General features: G+C 40.7%; 2 protein-coding genes across 3 annotated transcripts; both read right to left on the bottom strand.

The window, feature by feature from the left end:
- Positions 1 to 900: 900 nt before the first annotated feature.
- On the bottom strand, positions 901 to 2,954 carry LOC119022748 (myoD family inhibitor domain-containing protein 2-like). Its single transcript, XM_037103989.1, has 4 exons — positions 2,935 to 2,954; positions 2,180 to 2,258; positions 1,480 to 1,719; positions 901 to 1,369 (listed from the first exon to the last, which is right to left on the bottom strand). The coding sequence occupies exons 2-4, from the start codon at positions 2,256 to 2,258 to the stop codon at positions 1,107 to 1,109; spliced, it is 582 nt and encodes a 193-aa protein (XP_036959884.1). The 5' UTR covers positions 2,935 to 2,954; the 3' UTR covers positions 901 to 1,106.
- Positions 2,955 to 3,508: 554 nt separating this feature from the next.
- On the bottom strand, positions 3,509 to 17,518 carry LOC119022746 (forkhead box protein P1-B-like). Of its 2 annotated transcripts, none has more exons than XM_037103977.1 (16): positions 17,368 to 17,518; positions 14,503 to 14,643; positions 10,253 to 10,396; positions 10,057 to 10,146; positions 9,079 to 9,199; positions 8,542 to 8,647; positions 8,343 to 8,450; positions 7,921 to 8,008; positions 7,443 to 7,520; positions 7,140 to 7,335; positions 6,883 to 6,959; positions 6,663 to 6,764; positions 6,426 to 6,553; positions 4,849 to 4,903; positions 4,501 to 4,661; positions 3,509 to 4,386 (listed from the first exon to the last, which is right to left on the bottom strand). In XM_037103977.1, the coding sequence occupies exons 2-16, from the start codon at positions 14,626 to 14,628 to the stop codon at positions 4,224 to 4,226; spliced, it is 1,743 nt and encodes a 580-aa protein (XP_036959872.1). In that variant the 5' UTR covers positions 14,629 to 14,643; positions 17,368 to 17,518; the 3' UTR covers positions 3,509 to 4,223. The 2 variants fall into 2 exon arrangements, with proteins under 2 accessions (XP_036959872.1, XP_036959873.1); XM_037103978.1 differs by having other exon boundaries at positions 10,057 to 10,143.
- Between the last annotated feature and the right edge of the window lie 589 nt (positions 17,519 to 18,107).

Below are 18,107 nucleotides of genomic sequence, written 5' to 3'. Positions count from 1 at the left end.
CTCGTCCAAGTTACGTCGCATTCCACTGGCAGGACGGCGGCTAGCGGAACAAGCAACTGCTAAGGTGAGTTTTTCAAAAACGTTATTTTTAGTAAACTCTGTGTACACAAACAATGTTCTCAATGCTTGTGTTCATGTGTAGAGACCCTGGTGATACTACGAGCAAAGTTTCATGTTGTGTCCATCGCTAAAAATAGCGATGTTGATGCTAGCGTAAAAGTGCCCGTAGCATTCCCACTGAAAATAATTTTGACCCGAAAAACGAAAATATGGTAAATGTGAAAAGTGCCTCTTTCTTTGTAATTATGCTTTGACACGAAGGTTTGACTCAGGTACGTTCACAAAAAAAAGCCTAGGTTGCATTTTGGCGAGAGTTTCGCTTTAAGGAGCATTTAAAAAGTGCTTCCATCTCACAGGCAAGTTTCACACATGAGCGACTGGAGCCTAAAATAGAAAGGCATTTCACCTCCCCAGTCAATGGAGCACAGTAACTGCACGTACGTAAGCAGGGCAGAACATACAGCGTGACCTACATACCTGAACAAATATGTTAAGAGGAAGGGATTAAATATTTAAGAGTCATTTACACTGCATGTATACATTATTCACTCGTCTGCCTAATTGAAATCATTTATAAACGGCATTGAACGTGCAAATCCGTTCCGAGAGAGTGATTCCTTACAGTACAGGCAACCCGGAGAGTCATTTTGAAATTTGCCTTTTAGCCCAAAATAAACAGATGAAATAGAAAATCCAGCACACAGTAACATACCATATGTAACATTAATATGTGCTCTGTGGGGCCACCTGTATGTGGCTGTTGCAACGAAATGAGGAGCCTGACACATTGTCGCAACCAACTCCAAGTGTTCGAAAAGTTGGCATGAGTTCCTTTTTTTTGAATATTTTTTATTTGAGATCATGTGGAAAAACAACAACAACCCTTTAGTAGTGCAGGCACCTTATTACATATGTGTGTATACGAGGAGACAGTCATGCTTGTTTGTCGAGCATTTGGAGGGATTCATAGTGTTTGTGATTCTGTTCGCAGGGGACGTTAAAAAGGTTAAAAAGGGCCCCTGAGGAAGTTTTTTTTTTTCTTCTTCTCAGCGGTAGCACACCTCCGATATCTCCATGGCCAGCTCTATGAGTTCTCCTGTGTCCTGGCAGGAGCCGCAGCAGTTGCAGTCCAGGTCGAGCTTGAAACTGCAGCAGTCCTTCCCCGGCTGGTCCCTCTCGCTGGAGGCCCTAACATATCTGTACGAGGGGAAGCAGCGGCTCACGGCCCTCTCGTACGTGTCCGGCAGCAGGACCATCAGCTCGTGGAAGCGGCAGTGCAGGCAGGCGAGAAGGAGCGCGGCGCAGTCATCTGGTGGTGGCAGTGGCGAGGTAGAACAGGAGAGGAGAGGATTAGTGGTTTCGAGGCTTCTCGATTTAAGTACATTGACTGTTGTTGTCTTAAGGGGAGTTGAACAATACCTCCACTGTCGGGCTGGTATGAATCATCAGAGGAAAAACAACTGCTGCTGTTCTTGAGCCTGTCAGAACACATGGAGAAGCTGGAGCCGCCCCATTCGCTGCCTGCCCGGGCATCATGGGAGCTGGCATCGGTGTCCATCTTGTCCGGCTCGTGTTCCGAGATGGTGCTCAGTCTGCGGACCTCGCTGACTGACGTGCCGCCCATCATCTTCCCGGATGGACTGCCCGTCACTGGCTTTTCTTTTTTCGAAAAAAAAGACCACACAAGTATGCACAAACATTACTGATGTTCTAAAACAAACCCGGGACTTGTTTGGCACCCAGTACTGGGCAAGTTCCTCTGCTCCTCTGGGTGAGGCAGTTTTAATTATTCATAACACCATTAACATGCTGTGTGTCAAGCAGGTGAGACTTGCAAGTGTATAATGGAGGAGGCTCTCTCAAACACACACAAAAAAAAAGCGAGGAGAGATTATTGATTTGCAGGCTTTTATTTGGATCTAGTTTCCTGGACTGAATCGGGCCTGGGAGGAACAGGAGGAGAATATACTCTCCCACCAACATTTGGCATGCACTGCATATCAATCACTCCCCCTATTTTAACTCCCTGACATCTATTTCTAGTCCTAACTAACAATAACTGCGTCCGAGCAAGTATTTTAGTGAAATCGGACACGGAGGTAAACAGAAGACAACCTACCGTCAGACGCGCGCTCCCCTCTTTGCTCAAGCTCGATCGAGTCCTCATGGTTCGCAGGAAGATTTAGAGGAGTTGTCATCTTGTGCACGGCAAAGTGGAGACAATACACAGGGAGTGAGACACATCACAGCAGGAATACAGGTATTATGATAAGTAGTCCCTACCATTGCTGGTAATACCAGAGCTCCTTTTACCTTGAATAGTACTTTTCTAATATTACCTCTGAATAAATAAGCAAAAATATACAAAAAATGCACAAAATTTAAATGCACTCAAAAGCAAATTATTTGAACTGTATGCTCCATGTACAAATCATTGTAGGTGAGCAGATTCCTGTGGCAACACTTTTAATGCCTTGAAAATGTTTGGAAGAAATGGTGTGCGCAGTGATGCATGAAAACCGAGCATGATAACAATTTCAAAAAGTGAAGAGACCAATCAGACTGTGGAATCTGGATTGGTGACATCTGCCTGATATCCGATAAGTGAAGTGCATTAGTATCTGTACCTAATATCGATCAAATCGGTCCCACCTCCAATGGTAAAAATTTGAACAAACTTGACTTGACTGAAGGTTACAGCAATGACTCATTATTCCAACATCCTGTTTTCATGTGTAGTTAAAAAATCATGCAGGAAATGTTTCCCCAAAGAGGCCCCCCCCCCCCCCCCCCGACACACCGAGGCTGCAGCTGAACTAAAACACACACACACTGCTCTCTGAATCTCTGAATAATTTGAGTTTTTAAGATTACCTGTCTGTACCGGTTAAATATCCGACACTGTAATCCGTACCATCTGCAGCTGTGAACCCCTCTGAGCCCGAGCACCTCCCATCATCTCTCTCACACACACACACACACACACACACACATTTTAGAGCACACTCCACATCGGTCGATACTCGCCACTCAGGAAGCACAGACACAAATCTGTGCTGGCATAATGCATGGAAGATCCATTCAATTATGGCATCATGTCGATAGAGAAGTCGAGCCTAGGCCATTTATCAAACACCTGGATAAAGCAAGTAACGCCACACCGGACTTGCACAGAATTATTTCACCGCAATCTATGACACCACATTGGTTTGTAGACCACTTGGTTTAACCACATCTGCTGACAGCACACAGGCAATTTTATGAGATGTAAAAAAAACGGACACACCACAATGGGAGTGCCGTCACTCTGGGCATTTGCTTTCTGCCCCTTAACTTCCATTAAGAAGCCGTTAGTGATGGCTGAGAGAAGTGTGGCTGCCATAATTTCATCATGTGAAATGGGGATGAAGGCAATCACACCGCTACATCAAGAGACACGTACAGCGCAGACGTTTATCATGAGGAATTTATTATTCATAGAGATGCATCGGTTTACAATAATGGTAAATCTATGTTATCTACTCTTAAAAGCTCCGTCAGAGCGAATTTGACAATGTTTTTTCGTGGAATGGGTGAAAAAGACCAACGAGTATAAAGAAGCTACGTTATTCTTTTTTATGAATTGATTATACCTTAAATACAAATATATCTGATCATGTTGGCAGTAAACATTTTAAAAGCAACATGTTTTCCTTTTCTTCTTTTTTTAATTCCTCTAAAAATGTTTTATACATCATGACTACTAAAAATAAAATCAGGTAGTGTGGCCCCATATCGTAAAGTAGCTATTGAGAGCGAGGGGGAACTTTTTCATCGTGAAGTGCTAACTATCAGTGTTCCCTTTCCTTTGGCTTCTCTGCTCATCATGGTCCTTTTGTGTACAGACATATAAAACAGGAAAAATCATGAACAGTTTCACGAAATTGTTGCGATCTCACTCTACTGTACATCAAGAACCAAGAGCTAGATTAACAACAAAAAAAAAAAGAAAAGAAAAGAAAAAAAAATAAATGCTGATAAATACGAAAATAAAAATTCCCCAAGAAGAGAGTGTTTGGTTATGTAGATGAAGCAGTTGTTTTTTTGGAAACTTTTGGAGTACAAAGTCACACAGGCTGTGAGTGAGGAGGCCTTTTTTGCGGCACAGAGCTCGGACCTCATAGTCAGAGAGAAGGCACGCGATCTAAATGAAGGCTGGGCCTGTCCGGGCTGCTGTTGTCTTCATCTTGGTTCATCTCCGGGCTGTGGCCATGCTCGTCCGTGCTCTCCGGAGACTCGTAGGGATAATTTTCACATATCTCCTCGTCCTCCTGCTCTTCTTTAATGCTGGTGAACAACAGGGAGAGATTGTAATCAGGACTTGTGATCACATAATTACATTAAATCACAGCTGAGTCGAACGCACTGAGGAGATCAGGGAGCTCTGGAGCTGACACTTACAAGGCCTGTGGAGGAGACTGTGTTGCGCTGCTGTCACTTTGGTATCCAGATCCATTAGCGAGGGCTCCATTCATCTGCTCCTGGAGGATATGAGGCAGGGAGTGCAGTGGGATGCCGCCCAGAGAGGCGGGGTTGAAGTGAGCGTTGTCAAAACCACCAGCCTGAAAATATAACATTCACAGCTTTTTATATGTTTTAACACTGCATCAACACATAGCAGATGTAATCGTCACCTTTTTTAGACTACTGCAATATATAGTATAGTTAACACTGCAACCTGCTTCCTGATGGGGTCTTTATTTATAAAACCTTACAAAAATAGAGCTCGAAATGTGGCGCATCTCTCACCTGAAGAGCAGACCCAGCTAAGCTGTGACGGTTCTGTGAGTTCTTCAGCAGAGATCTGCGGGTACAGAGGTGCAATGAAAAGTTAGCATTCATTTCGCATCAACAGCTAAAAGACCCAAGAAAAGCATCATACTCAAGAACAGTATTGGGTGCACTTGCAACTGACCGTTTGTAGTAACCGTAACAACATGTCACAAGAGGCCGGTGAAGCTTTGGATTGCTTCATACATTGTTATACTAAGTACTCAGATTAGAGTGATACTATCTGAAGAGTTTGGAGGCTGGTGTCTTTTTCAGCTTTTAAGCTTTTAAGAAAAGTGGAAGGCAACCATTCCTGAATTTAGAAACGACGTGGCCCAGTTTGAATTTGGAAAAATATTCTGGGGCCCACCCAGACTTTTAATCAAAAATCTGAACAACTCAAGTCAAAGTATTTCCCTTAGCCTGTGTGAACGTGGGCCTAGTGATTACAGTGATAGTTAATAATCCACAAACACTAAACAATTTGTCAACATGCATATTTTTCAACACATGCAGCTACAGTTCCGTTATTGGTACTATACGTGTTCCAATGTTGTGTTGAAGTCTGTTCACCGATGAAATGACATTGCATTCCTGTCACAATTGTGTGTCCTGTTTCCCACCCAGCTGTGAGGTCGAGGTCGGCAGATGGCACATGCGTCAATGGGAAAACCATACTGAAAATACTGGGACTACCAGGCTCTACAGGGCACAAGAATGCTGTTTTTTTATTTCTATAACCTTTACATGGCTCATCAACTGATGAAGAGGTTAACTTTTATTCTGTTTTTACAAAACAAGGCATGTAGCTGATTAGTGCATAATTATAAAACATTTTACAGGGTTCTCACAAGACTGTCTTAACCGACATGTGAGGCTAACATGAGTTTAAATAGTTTTGTAGCTATAGCTGGTAAATTCTTCCCATGTCAAAACTGTCAGCCTGCAGAATAGAAATAACAAGCATGCTTTGGCTTCCTCTGCCCGAATACAATACACCCCTTGTTTCAAAAAATCAATCAGATTCCAGGAGGTAAACTGCCACGGTTATTATTAAAACTGTATACGTGCAGTACTAGAGTGGGAATTTGACGGATGTTGCAACAGTGACTATGAGGGGCGTGACTTGGTGAACAGTCTACTGCCCTCAAACTGCTGCCACTATGAGCAACTGCCAACATAAACACTGTGCTTCCAGCTCTGTTTGTTTAATTAAATACACAGAAGTAAGGAGTTTGAGTCATCGTGGCAAGACATGACAAACCGAGTGGCATTTCTGACCACCTGCTGACTGTGGTGGTTCAGAGGGATCAAGGTTAGCAACCTACAACGGATGTGGCCCTCCACTTGGTTCGCGAAGGCATCCATTTGCCTGTGTGAACATGTCCGATTTGATTTGCAGCACACTCTGACTTGGCCTTAGAAAGTTGCTTACAGTAAATACTGTGTGCGCTGATTAGGTGGAGCTGGAAGGTGAAAAAATGTCAGGCTTCCTCTGACTTCAAGTTATATATGGAAACAAACAGTGGTCTGGTTTATGTTCACAGGACACCTACCCATTTCCAGCCGCCTTCTGGGGCCTTCTTCTGTGGAACTCGATCTCGTCTACTGTCCACACGGCTCCCTTTACGTTTTCCAAACGTACAAAGCATTTATGGAGACTGAGATTATGTCTGACGGCATTCTGGGAGAATACAAAAAAAAAACAAAAAAACCCCAGGAAATTTAACGTCAATGGAACAAAATTCTTCACGTTAATATCAAAAAACATTTCTAAAAGTAGGAGTTCATACCTTCCAAGTAGCTGCATTACGCCTGAAATATGCAAAGTTTCTTGTGAACCAGTTATAGATTTCATTTAATGTCAGCTGATTGCGAGGTGATTCAAATATCGCCTGAAAGAGAACAAGAGCATGTAAGACATACTGGCAATGATGCAATAAAACGTGACAGTGTTGTTAGCAGCATTTTAATATTTCTGTGGCTGTGTAAAATGAGTGATGCACACATTACCTGTCTTATGAGAGAAGCATATGTAAATGGAGGTCTAACTTCTGTGCTCAAGTAGAACTCCTTATTATCAACTATATCTGAGGAAAGACAACAAACAATAAGTATACATATATACACAGAAGAATCATGAAACACATAAGAAACATTTCCACTTATAGAAAATAAAACTAATGTGAAATATTAAGTGCATCTGTTTCAGCTCAACACCAATAACAAGAAGCTTCCTATCAATACTTTCTAATTGTTATGAATGCTACCTTGGCTCACAGAGCGGCTATATCGCCTCCGTACAGGGGTTCCAGTGAACATGCTATTGGGAGTGAGGACTGAAGGGGATTCAGAGAGCGGCGTCAGGGGTGTGGATGGCGCCGTAGCACTCTGAGACATGCTCACAGGAGGAGGACCTTTGGGCAATGTTGCCTGGGAGAAGGATACATTAGACACCAGATTGACCTGGAAAAAAAACAAAACAAAGCAGTTAAGTCAGGAAAACGTCAGAGTAGCTACAAGCAAAACAATATTTATTTTAATTGAAGGAAAGAGCCATGGCAGGTACTTACAGGCTGCACTGCGGGTTTGGGCTCAGACGACTTGAGGTGAGCCATCATAGCCTGCAGCCGTTCTTTGTCCTTTTTCAGCTGTTAAGATTTGAAGACGTAAATAGAAGTTGAGAGTTTGTGAATTCACGGCTTGTGTTCAATGACATTCATGTGGGAATTACTTCTTTTCTGGCATCATGGAAAGTGTAATTATCTAAAGTCATCGCTCCTGTTTTTCGAGCCCGGTGCGAAAACACCACCACTGCTGACACTTAGCAGACATTCACTGTCAGTTTTTAGAAAAGCTTCTCCTTTTTTTCACCAGTTGTTTATCTTGAAAAGAATAGAAAACCTCACTCTTCTAAGAAATAGTCAAGTTTGGAAAAGTGAACCACTCTTTAAAAATCAGACATGTGTTGTTCCTTTTTGTTGTTTGATCAGTAAAGAAAAGAGGCATTTAAAAAAGACTTAATTATTAGTAAACAAATCAAATGCATACCTGCAGTTCCAGCTGCTGAACCACTTGCATCTGAACACGACACTGCGCTGTACTCTTGTCATCCAGCGTGTGTTCACTGTTCAAATGTCTGCAGAGAAACAAATTCAAAATCATGACATGCTTTCTGGAAACCACATGCTTTACTGGCAGGGAGTTGCAGTAGAGAGCAAAAAATTGTAGAAGAAAATCCAATTTGAAAAACATTAGGAAAGAACACAAAAACAGGAAATACAAATTGGTAAAATAACAGGAAATAATGTTTTAGATGAATGCTGCCAGTAAGCTCTTATTACAAATGGGCCATTCAAAGGTCCTAAGATAAATACACAGGTGTCTTACTATATCTGTGCCACTGCTCATCAGGATAGATATGGATGAACATTACACCAGATTTAGAGGGAATTCAAAGTTCCACCACTCACTTGATGAATGCCTGAAAGTCTCCGAAGACAGTCTCACAGCCAGGCCATTTACACATGCCATTTCCATAAAGAGGGTGGCTATTCTGTGTGCCTTCATCCAGTGACCCACTGCAATGAGTACAACAGTCAGTCACTGATGACACATTCCAGAGTCAACATGCTGGTAATGCTCAAGCATATAACATAATTGCCAACGCACCTCTCTTTCCTCTTCAGAAGATTCTGATGACCGTTGCTGGCAGATTGTTGAGTGGAAGACTCTCTTGTGTCTCCACCAGCGGACAGGATGTTACCATTCTCACAGCCTGAAATCACACATGTAGACTATGATTAAATTGCGTTATAGCGAGGTGCTATTTCATTCGCTCAAGTCACCCAATAATTGGATAAATGTCATGAGGTCACACGCAGCTAAAACTAATAGAGTCTAATACAATAGTCCTGCAATAGCTGCTACCTTCATGAAGGTTATACTGTTCAGATTTGTTGCTACTTTTTAGAGAGGTGTTGATTTAACTCTATGGTAATTTTGGAAGATTTGCCCTTCCCACGTCGATATATAATTCAATCAGTGTAGCGGGACAGGTGTTGTAAATTTACACTGATCCTTTCCTCAAAGTTTACTTAAAACTGAACATAATCAAAATGACCATCAACTACTGTATCTTAGAGTATCTTCGCTGAATGATAAAAGTCTTTAAACAGCAACGCAGTAAGGACTTTGACACATTCATACCTGGGACTGTAATTGGGCTGGTGGGAAGGACCGACAGCAGGCCTTGTCTCTGCAGGTTGAGGAGATGCTGCTGCTGCACCTGAAGGAGCTGCTGCTGGATGGCAATCTGCTGGGCTGTCAGCTGTGACGGAGAGATAACACAACATCCATCAGGAAAACACCTTCCCCATTCCTCACACTGCCTCGGTGGGCAACAAGATTGTCAGGTGCCGTCAATCACTTTGGCGACAAGGGTAATGGAATCAGCTAATGTCATTAGCTATTTAAAGAAGGAAAAAAAACATAGATTGAACCAAATCAAGTCTGACACTGCTTATTTTTATCATAATATTCACTGCAAGTTGTTGGAGGATTTCAAAACACACTTGGATAGCCAAGATTGATGCTATCAATGCAGTCACACAATTACAGGTGAACTACCAGCGTGAGTTAACTCTAATGTGTTTTGGCTTTTCCGAATATGGCGCACACTAGAGACCACGAGTGAGGATACTGGGACCAAGTAACGTGATTTGATTTTTTTTTTTTTGAACATGTGATGCACCTTGAATGGATAAACAAAAGGCATCTGGCATGGGAAACTTGCAGGCAACAGCCTTTAATCTAATTATTACAAATTAGCTAAAAAATGCCATCTGTGTTGACTGACTGAGAGTTTCTGTTCAGAGAAACATGAAGCGCTAAACAGTCAACCACAGTTCAAAATGACAGAATACATTTATTGTAACTAAATGTCAAGTACAGTATGGCTAAAAGTACTTTAAATGCTAATATTTTGAGCTAAAAACTAATTTCTATTGATGACAATAAAGAAACCACATTTAGATTTTTGGTTGTTTAACATCAAGATGCTTAGCTGTGTTTTTAATGAACTGGTTATAACAATTACTATAATCTAATAAGTACTACTGTACTGAATACAACTCATTCTAATTCAGTATTTGATTATCCTTGTTGAACAGTAAAATAAGATATTACCTCTTGACTGACAATCCCAGCATTCTTCTGTTGCAGCAGCTGGATATTGAGCTGCTCTTGCTGATTCTTGAAGACCTCTTGAATTTGCTGCTGTGGAAATATTGATGAAATTAAAGGAAAGAAAATAAAGACACTGTGTTAGATGTGGACTTTGACAAAAACCCTTGTTTGTCAAATGTTTCTAAATATATAGTACCTGGTGTAACATGAGTGCTTTCTGCTGCTGGAGCAGGGCTTGGAGCTGCTGGGGAGTGAGGATCTGCTGCTGTGGCGTCTGCTGCTGCTGCAGCTGTTGTGGGGCCTCTGCTGGTGGGGTCATCATGGACAACGACACTGGAACCTGCAGTGTCAGAACAAAAAAACTCAGAACGGTCAGTTAAAATCCATTCCAATAGGAAAACACACAGGATAATTTATGTAACACTTGTAAGCTGTAACTGATGTGTGAGCATGTAAGCTGCCTCATTCAATCTATTCGGACAATCAGCGTGTTTACACGTAAACAAGAAACCATATCTCTTGAACCAGGCTGAAGGATTACGCGACACAACACCATGTCTGTGGTAATAACTGTACTTCTTGGTCATGTTCAGTAATGTTTCTAACAGTAATTTAAACAAGACCACATGTACAAAGACAAAGACTGCAGAACAGAAAGCTCTCACTATGATTAAAAACAACCAATGTTACTTGCAGTGGTTCATCCTTGTATCCAAAATAATTAAATCCAAAGTACAGCTAAAACTGAGGCTGAAATAAACAGGTCTAAATATGTTTCCACAGCTGAACAGGCTGTTATTTGTGAAATTAAAACACCGGCAAACAGGAAAAAAATAAATCAAACGCTCTCTCACTACTCATCTGCTGTGTGCTCAAGAGCTTTATCGCAAGTATAAAAAAAACGAAAACAAACAAACAACCACTTCACTGTATAGCATCAAATATTTTACATCTCATATGCCAGCCTTGGTTAATATGTTGGTAGGTAGGATATGATGGTAGTTTAATTTATAACTGTATAGCCCCAATAAGCATTACAAACATAAACATGAAATAAAAATAATTAAGTAACCAAGTAATCAGGTTACATCAGAGCTAACAAGTCTGATTTTACTTTTCACAGGATTTTTCGTTCATGCAAAAGTCACAAGTGTTGTGTTGCCTGTTCCTTTGCAGGGCTGCAACTAATAATAATAATTTCCTTATCGATTATTCAGACATTTGCTTTATCCACCAACTGATCCGTCACTTTTAAGGGTTGTTGGGATTCTCCAATTCAGTTTGACTTTCATAGTATTTGAATATTTTTTTTATGTGCCATTTATTTAACAGTGACACCCATGCCATCGGACTTGCATCTGAATTTATAAAGATCAACAGATGACCTCACATTAACATTTTCAGTAACTTCTTTATTTTACAGAAGTGTAAATTTATCCAAGGGGCTTTTTGGAGGCAAGATTTATGGTAAAAATAAAATAATTTAAAAAACCCCACCCTTTAATGATTCAGCAGTAAACAACAAAAGACAGAAATTTCAGTTTGTTACAAAGTTCAAGTTCTCAGACCTGAGTAAACCAACTTTACAAGCTGCCAACTCTTATCAGTTCAGTTCACTTCAGTTTATTCCATATGAGTAAACACTCTTCCTAAAGAAATCACTAAAGGACTGACAAGCCTACAGCCTTTGAATTGGATGATTGAATTTTACACCTCATTTCAGTAGATTGTCCATTTAGAATATAATTAGACATATAATTCAATTGTGCAACCCCTTTTCGCTCTGTCTACAAAATGTCAGAAAGTAGTTAAATATGAACAGTGCTATAATTTCCAACAGCCCATGTTGATATCTCCAGATGACTTCTTGTGGGCCTTAAACCCAAATCATCTCCAGTTTACTACAATGTCTAATAAAAGAAAGCATCAAATCCTCCCATCTAATGAGCTGGAGCCAGCATATTTCTGATACTGTGGCTTAGAAATGACGGAAACCATCACTGAACTATCAAAAAAATTGTTGCTTTTTTCTGTCAGTTAATAAATTGACCTATCTTTGCTGCTCTACTTCTTCACTACTTATTTACAGCTACTCACAGTGCTACTTATTTATTATTCTCAATGGTCAATGTAGCAAGCTGAACTCAGCTCTACTGCTATTTCAGCTAAAAATGAACCAAACAACACCCAGAAAACAACAACAACAACATCAACATCGGGTGGCTCAAGGGAATTAGAACTCTGCGAAAACAACAACAACCAGCCCCACAAAAACAACAACAACATCCTCTGCTAGGCATGCAGCAATTACCACACCATCCCCCCTCACTGTCAAGCCTCAGAGCTCGAGGGATGTTTACAGTAAACATAAACAGAGTAATCAAAATGGCACAGAGATATAAATAATGAATAAAAAAGCATACAGAGCCTGTTTATGAAAACAGAACTTGAGATTCGTATTTTAATTAAGGTCTGAACCACAAACAAACATTTCTCTCCGAGGCAGAGTCTGTTTTGAATCGGGTAAACAAACTGTCAGTGAATTTCACACAGGCTTTGGGCTAACAATAACAGATGACTGCCTCCTAGTTTGTCCTTTCTTATGAAATTCAACGCTGCAGAGGTGGCCACCAGAGCAATGAAAACAGGTCCGTCCCACAAACAGAGCCAGTTGGCCCCTCTATTTTTCTGTGGACACCATCAACACAACAACAGCCTTTGCCTAATCCCTGTTGCCATGGTAGCCAGCAAGTCCAAACATCTTCTGTTGTTGTTATTGTTGAAAGTCATACCAGCGAGCAACTGAGTGTAAACACAGATCTGTTCCCGCAAGACTGGTCTTGTGAACTCTGAGATGACTGACAGCAAATAAGAACGCTGAAAACTTGCTGAAAAATAAACACGATATGACTTCCATTATGAGGTTTAATAAATGCTCTAATGGGTGTTGCCCGGGAAAGGGTGGCTATCGCAAAAAAACACACACATACTGTGAAATATACTCAGCTGAAGAACTAAAAAGACCTAAAAAGAAAATAAATTACACAAGAAATCTGACATCCTTTTCACTGAAAAACACACATTTTTAACTATAAAACCTGACTATAAATAACATGCTTTTATAATTCCACAACTCAGATACAGAAAGAGTTGGACAAACCTGGTGTGAGTGTCCATTGAAAAGCCTCTCTGTGCACTGACAAAAAAATGCTGCTCAGCAACAATGCTCTGCCCAACAATCTAACAGAGCCTCGTTTAACTAAATGATGTGAGCTAAACAAAACTAACAATATAACACTGATCCCTCCGCCCACCGGGAGTTGTGCTCCCCCTCCTCTTCTGAACCTCGGTACAGCCCCCCCTATCGCTGCGCTCCCCTTCAGCACAATTATAAGCACTGTAGTTTGGAGAAAAAGGCAGTCAAAGTGAGAGGATACATTAAGATGTAATAAAACAAGTGACCCACATTCTCATATAGCAATATACTGTCTGTCCTGTGATTGTTAGTTATCCTCGACCTGCCTTGTGTATGAAAACAGACAAAAGAAAACGATGAATATGGATGTTTGGATACCAGACCAGCTGTACATATATTCAAATTGAGCAGAAGTAATTGTGATTCACTGTGAAGTGAAGTAAAAGCAACAACACATTTTGGCTGCAAATGGATCTAAGATGTCGTCTGGTATTTTTACAGACTAACACAACTGCACTCGACAGCAAAAACAAAACGTTTCTGAACACATTCTCCAGCCAACGATTCTTTATCTAAGATTCAGAGATTCCTCTATTTGCTCAATCGTTTGGTCAAAAAAATGTCAATCAAATATTAAAAAAGGCAAAGTGATTTCTTTGGGTTGATTTCAGTAGCACCTGTGGACAAAAGTGGTAGCGTTTGACAGTTTTGTTGGGGGTCCAACATAAAGACAGGCATTAAGAATGGTGTCATAGAAATTATCCCATCTTCTACCCGGTGGTCTAGTTTGCCTATGTAGGTCATATAGAGGAAACAGTATTAAATTGAGACGGTTTCATAATCAATTAAAAACTCCTCGTAGCTGCTTTAAAATGTCTTGTTTTGTGCCATAACTGAGCTGTCCAAAATCCTGATCATGCAAACTGTTGAACATTTAAACTCAACTTTATTAGGATCTGACTGGTTTGAGCAAAGTTTCTAATGACAGTATCAGCGATGTGATTAAGCCTGGCAGGGTAGGAAATCTTAGCTAGTAGGAAAACTCCAACGACTAATCAACTTCCAAAATAGCTGCAGCCTAATTTTCCATAGAAAGTACAAATCCATTTCAGCTCTTCATTTCTACAGTGTCATTACTGTCATATTTTTGTGGCCATAGCAAAGACCCAGCACTATGTATATTTCAGCATTTGTAAAGTTGTGTGGACTTTTGCTGATGTGTTGTGCGGACGCAGCTGGGAATGACTGACCCTGGGTGCCTCTGGAGGGGGAGTCTGGCTGCTCCTCAGTCGACTTTCATTCTCAGTATTATTCCCGTTCTCTGTCTGACTTGCTGGAATGGTGAGGCTTGTTGGTTCTGACCCAGACTCATGCATCTGGACTTTACTGACCTGAAAAAGGAAATTAGCAAAAATTAAAACTGGATGAAGCAGAAAGAGGGAGCAGATAAACAGAATAGCGCTCTACTGAGTGTGTTTAACTAGGCGTTTACTTCACAGTGTGATATGAGGTCCGTTCTCCATGAAAAACTTTACGATATAGACTCTGAAATGACCAAGTATGTACTCATTCACCATGTCAAAGAAGCAGCACTAAAAGTTAAGAGCTACAAAGTTAGAGCTCTACCCACCAAGACAAACATTCTCTTCTACAAGTGAGACAGGAACATGCTAGGTCTATTTGTTGAATAACCGAGCGCTGCCATGACTACTGTAAACACAGGGGCCCCGGGTCCGTGTTTATGTGCAAACACATCTTCCTTTTGGAACAATTTACCATTAACCAGGTGGTGCGATAAACGGCTGTGGCAGGTAGTACAATGCACAAGTAGGCTTTTATGTATACAGCTTGGGAGTGTTTGAGTCAAAAGCTAAGCAGCATAAACAAAGGTAAATAAAGTAGGCAAACAAATAATGTGGGCTGCGGAGGACAGATGGAAACCTACACAGAAAGTCTCAAATGAAACAGACCACGTAGCCTCGAGGATAAACTCATTATTTTCAGGGTTACCCAACTATTAAATTCACATAGTGAAACCAATCTCTTAATCAGTCCATCAATCAGTTAGGCTCCACTGAAAGTTGTCATCGACATTCAGATAACATCTCACAGATGATCTGATTAGACTACACACACTCATATAAACTCACGACCAAAACTGTACCAACAGGTTCAAATAAACCAAAGAAAAAGCATTTCCTGCATTTAAAAATTACTAAGAGATGACTACTATGTCTACCATGTCTCAATCGACAAGTCAGTAGCTCAGTCTGTAGGGCCCTGAAATCAATCTTCGCTTGGGGCTTGGCTTGTAGACCGCAGGGTGGTCGGTTCAATTCCAGGTCAGACAGAGTTACATAGTGTGGACTGGTGGCTGGACAGATGCCAGCTCAACTCCTGGGCACTGCCGCGATGAACTGCTTGGAGTGCCGAGTATGAGGCAGCCCCATGTGCGAGGGGATATTTCAGGCCTATTTATGTAAAGAAAAAACTAACAACAGAATGAAAGAACTGAATTTCCCCAAACAGGATTACTAAAGTGTTTAACATCATTTGTATGATTAAAACTAATGTAATTTCAAAAGTAAAACCTATCTAATCAGAACAGGCAGCTGTTGGTGAGTTTTCCACTCTGTTTACTTTTGCTTTCAGGATCAGGATTGGTTCTCAGGACAAAGGGCAGAGTTTCCTGTGGACATTTTTGAAGATGTCAGGGGTGATTTTGATTGTTAAAGCCAGACTGGCCACTGGATCCACTACCCCTTCTTTACAAAAAAAACCAAAAAACCAAAAAAAAAACAGATGGATACTGCAGGATTATGATAATTGAATTATCAAGCTGCAGTGCAACAGTTTTTGGGGATGGGTTTGTAATAAGCTTATGATTAATTTTTTACTGCATTTAAAGTGTTCTCACCACAGGGGCAACTCTCCAGCTGTGGATCCACTGCTCTTCAAAAGGATGTAAAGGAAGCACTGCAGTGAGGCCTTTCCTTAACAAAGAGCAAACAATATACACCCTCTTCCCTATCTTCTGACAACTGGTTTCACACATGAGCTAGTATTCCTTATCATCAAAACCACAATGGTGAAAATAGGGAAGTTCAATCATGAAATGTCTCTGATAAGAATCTGAATAATGAAACATTTAAATCAATGATCCTTAATTGTGTGCTCAACATCTGGATAAGAATGATATAGAACATGATCCACAAGATTCTCTACACTTTATTAGAATAAACTTTTTGTCAAGATAAGATGATGTGCTAATAATGCAAAAATAACTATCAGTTGTTTTTAAGGAAAGGCAGATATGTATCACAACCATATTACCACTGAGACTTAAGTTTCCTATCACCTACAACTATAACTCGCCTGGATCAAAGTCCTTCCATAGTTGATCGATATATTAATTAGGTTTTTTTTTCTTTTAATGCCCTCAATCTATCCGGGCCCGACTGAGGGCAATGTTATGGCGATCATTTATATAAATATTAGGTTGATTCGGCCCATGTAAGTACGATTTACGCCCAAAAGTTAATCTGTGTTTAATAGGAGGCTCCAGGCAAAATTGGGAGGCACGGTCTCCAGAGTTAACATAGCTACACTTACGTTGCACGTACAATTCTGAATGACCATTGCCTGACATAATGATAATTAGCTGTGTTGATTAAAAGCAATGCGATTTATCCTCTTGTTAGCTTAACGCAGTATGAATGGAATCGATATCCGTTGACACCATTGCGGTCCGAGGTTTTTTTTTTTTTTTTTTTTTTTAGCGTGGAGGGCTTGAGCCTTTAACTCGGCGTCGACACGGACAAAACAGGACGTTTAAAAGTTGTTATGTAAACCATGTCGAGAGCCTAGTGTGGTTCAAATCCGCTGCACTTAATACGCTATGTTAGCCGGAGTGGAAAACAGTTCTCGACCACCTTGCGGATGGCGTTCCTGTTCCCAGCAACAAAAGCTAGCAGCCCGTCCTGACGCTAGCTTGTAAGAAACGTTTCTCTCTTCCTCTCCCGTTATGCGACTCGTCAACAGCACACAAACACGGACGTTACATTCAACATTCTCTCGCACAAAGTCAGCACGCAGGTTAATAAACGTTTGCTCACCGAATTATGTGCGGGCAGACAGTCTTTTGAGTCGGGGTGGTGTCTGAAGAATGAATCTCGGGGCAGTGCTCTCCGTCGGTAGCGTGCTAGCCACAAGTTGCTAACAGAGGGCGTGGCTTAGGTGAAAGTAAACAATGGTGACGTCACGCTCACACGCGAGAGACCGTCTCGGATCGTCTTGGATTATGATACGTAGGCGAAGAAATGCGCCTAAAAGGTGTTTTTTTTTTTTTTATCCTGGAGTAGAGAAGATCAGAACGGTAACTCGAATGTTAAATGACTCCGCTATGAGTTGAATGTGGAAGAAAACGAATTATTTCCATTCTAATATGTGGAAAATTGCATTTAAACAAGCCTAGAAATTACAAAAATGCAACTAACCGTTCATTAGTTTGACCAATCGACATATCCACAGAAAAGCATGAATTAGGAAATTAAATAGTCATTTTCTGCATAGATCATCACATAGACTAAAATACAAATCACTCCTTTGGTCCTAAAAAAAGGGAAAAATATGAACGATATTTACAAAATTCAATTAACAATTAAGTATAAAAAAATAGTATGACAACAAGACAATTTATATGTATATACAATTATGTGAAACGTTTGTTTAAATATTTGTTATGGATGCTAGATCTTACATTTCATTACATGACGTGACAGAAATTACCCCGTGATCAACTTAATGAATAGAGGCACATCACATCCAAATGAGGGGCCCATCGGTTATAGTCATT

This window comes from Acanthopagrus latus, chromosome 7, assembly GCF_904848185.1.
Source record: "Acanthopagrus latus isolate v.2019 chromosome 7, fAcaLat1.1, whole genome shotgun sequence".
Classification (NCBI taxonomy): domain Eukaryota; kingdom Metazoa; phylum Chordata; class Actinopteri; order Spariformes; family Sparidae; genus Acanthopagrus; species Acanthopagrus latus.
Note: the sequence above shows the minus strand (reverse complement) of the source record. Positions and strands in the feature narration are given on the sequence as shown.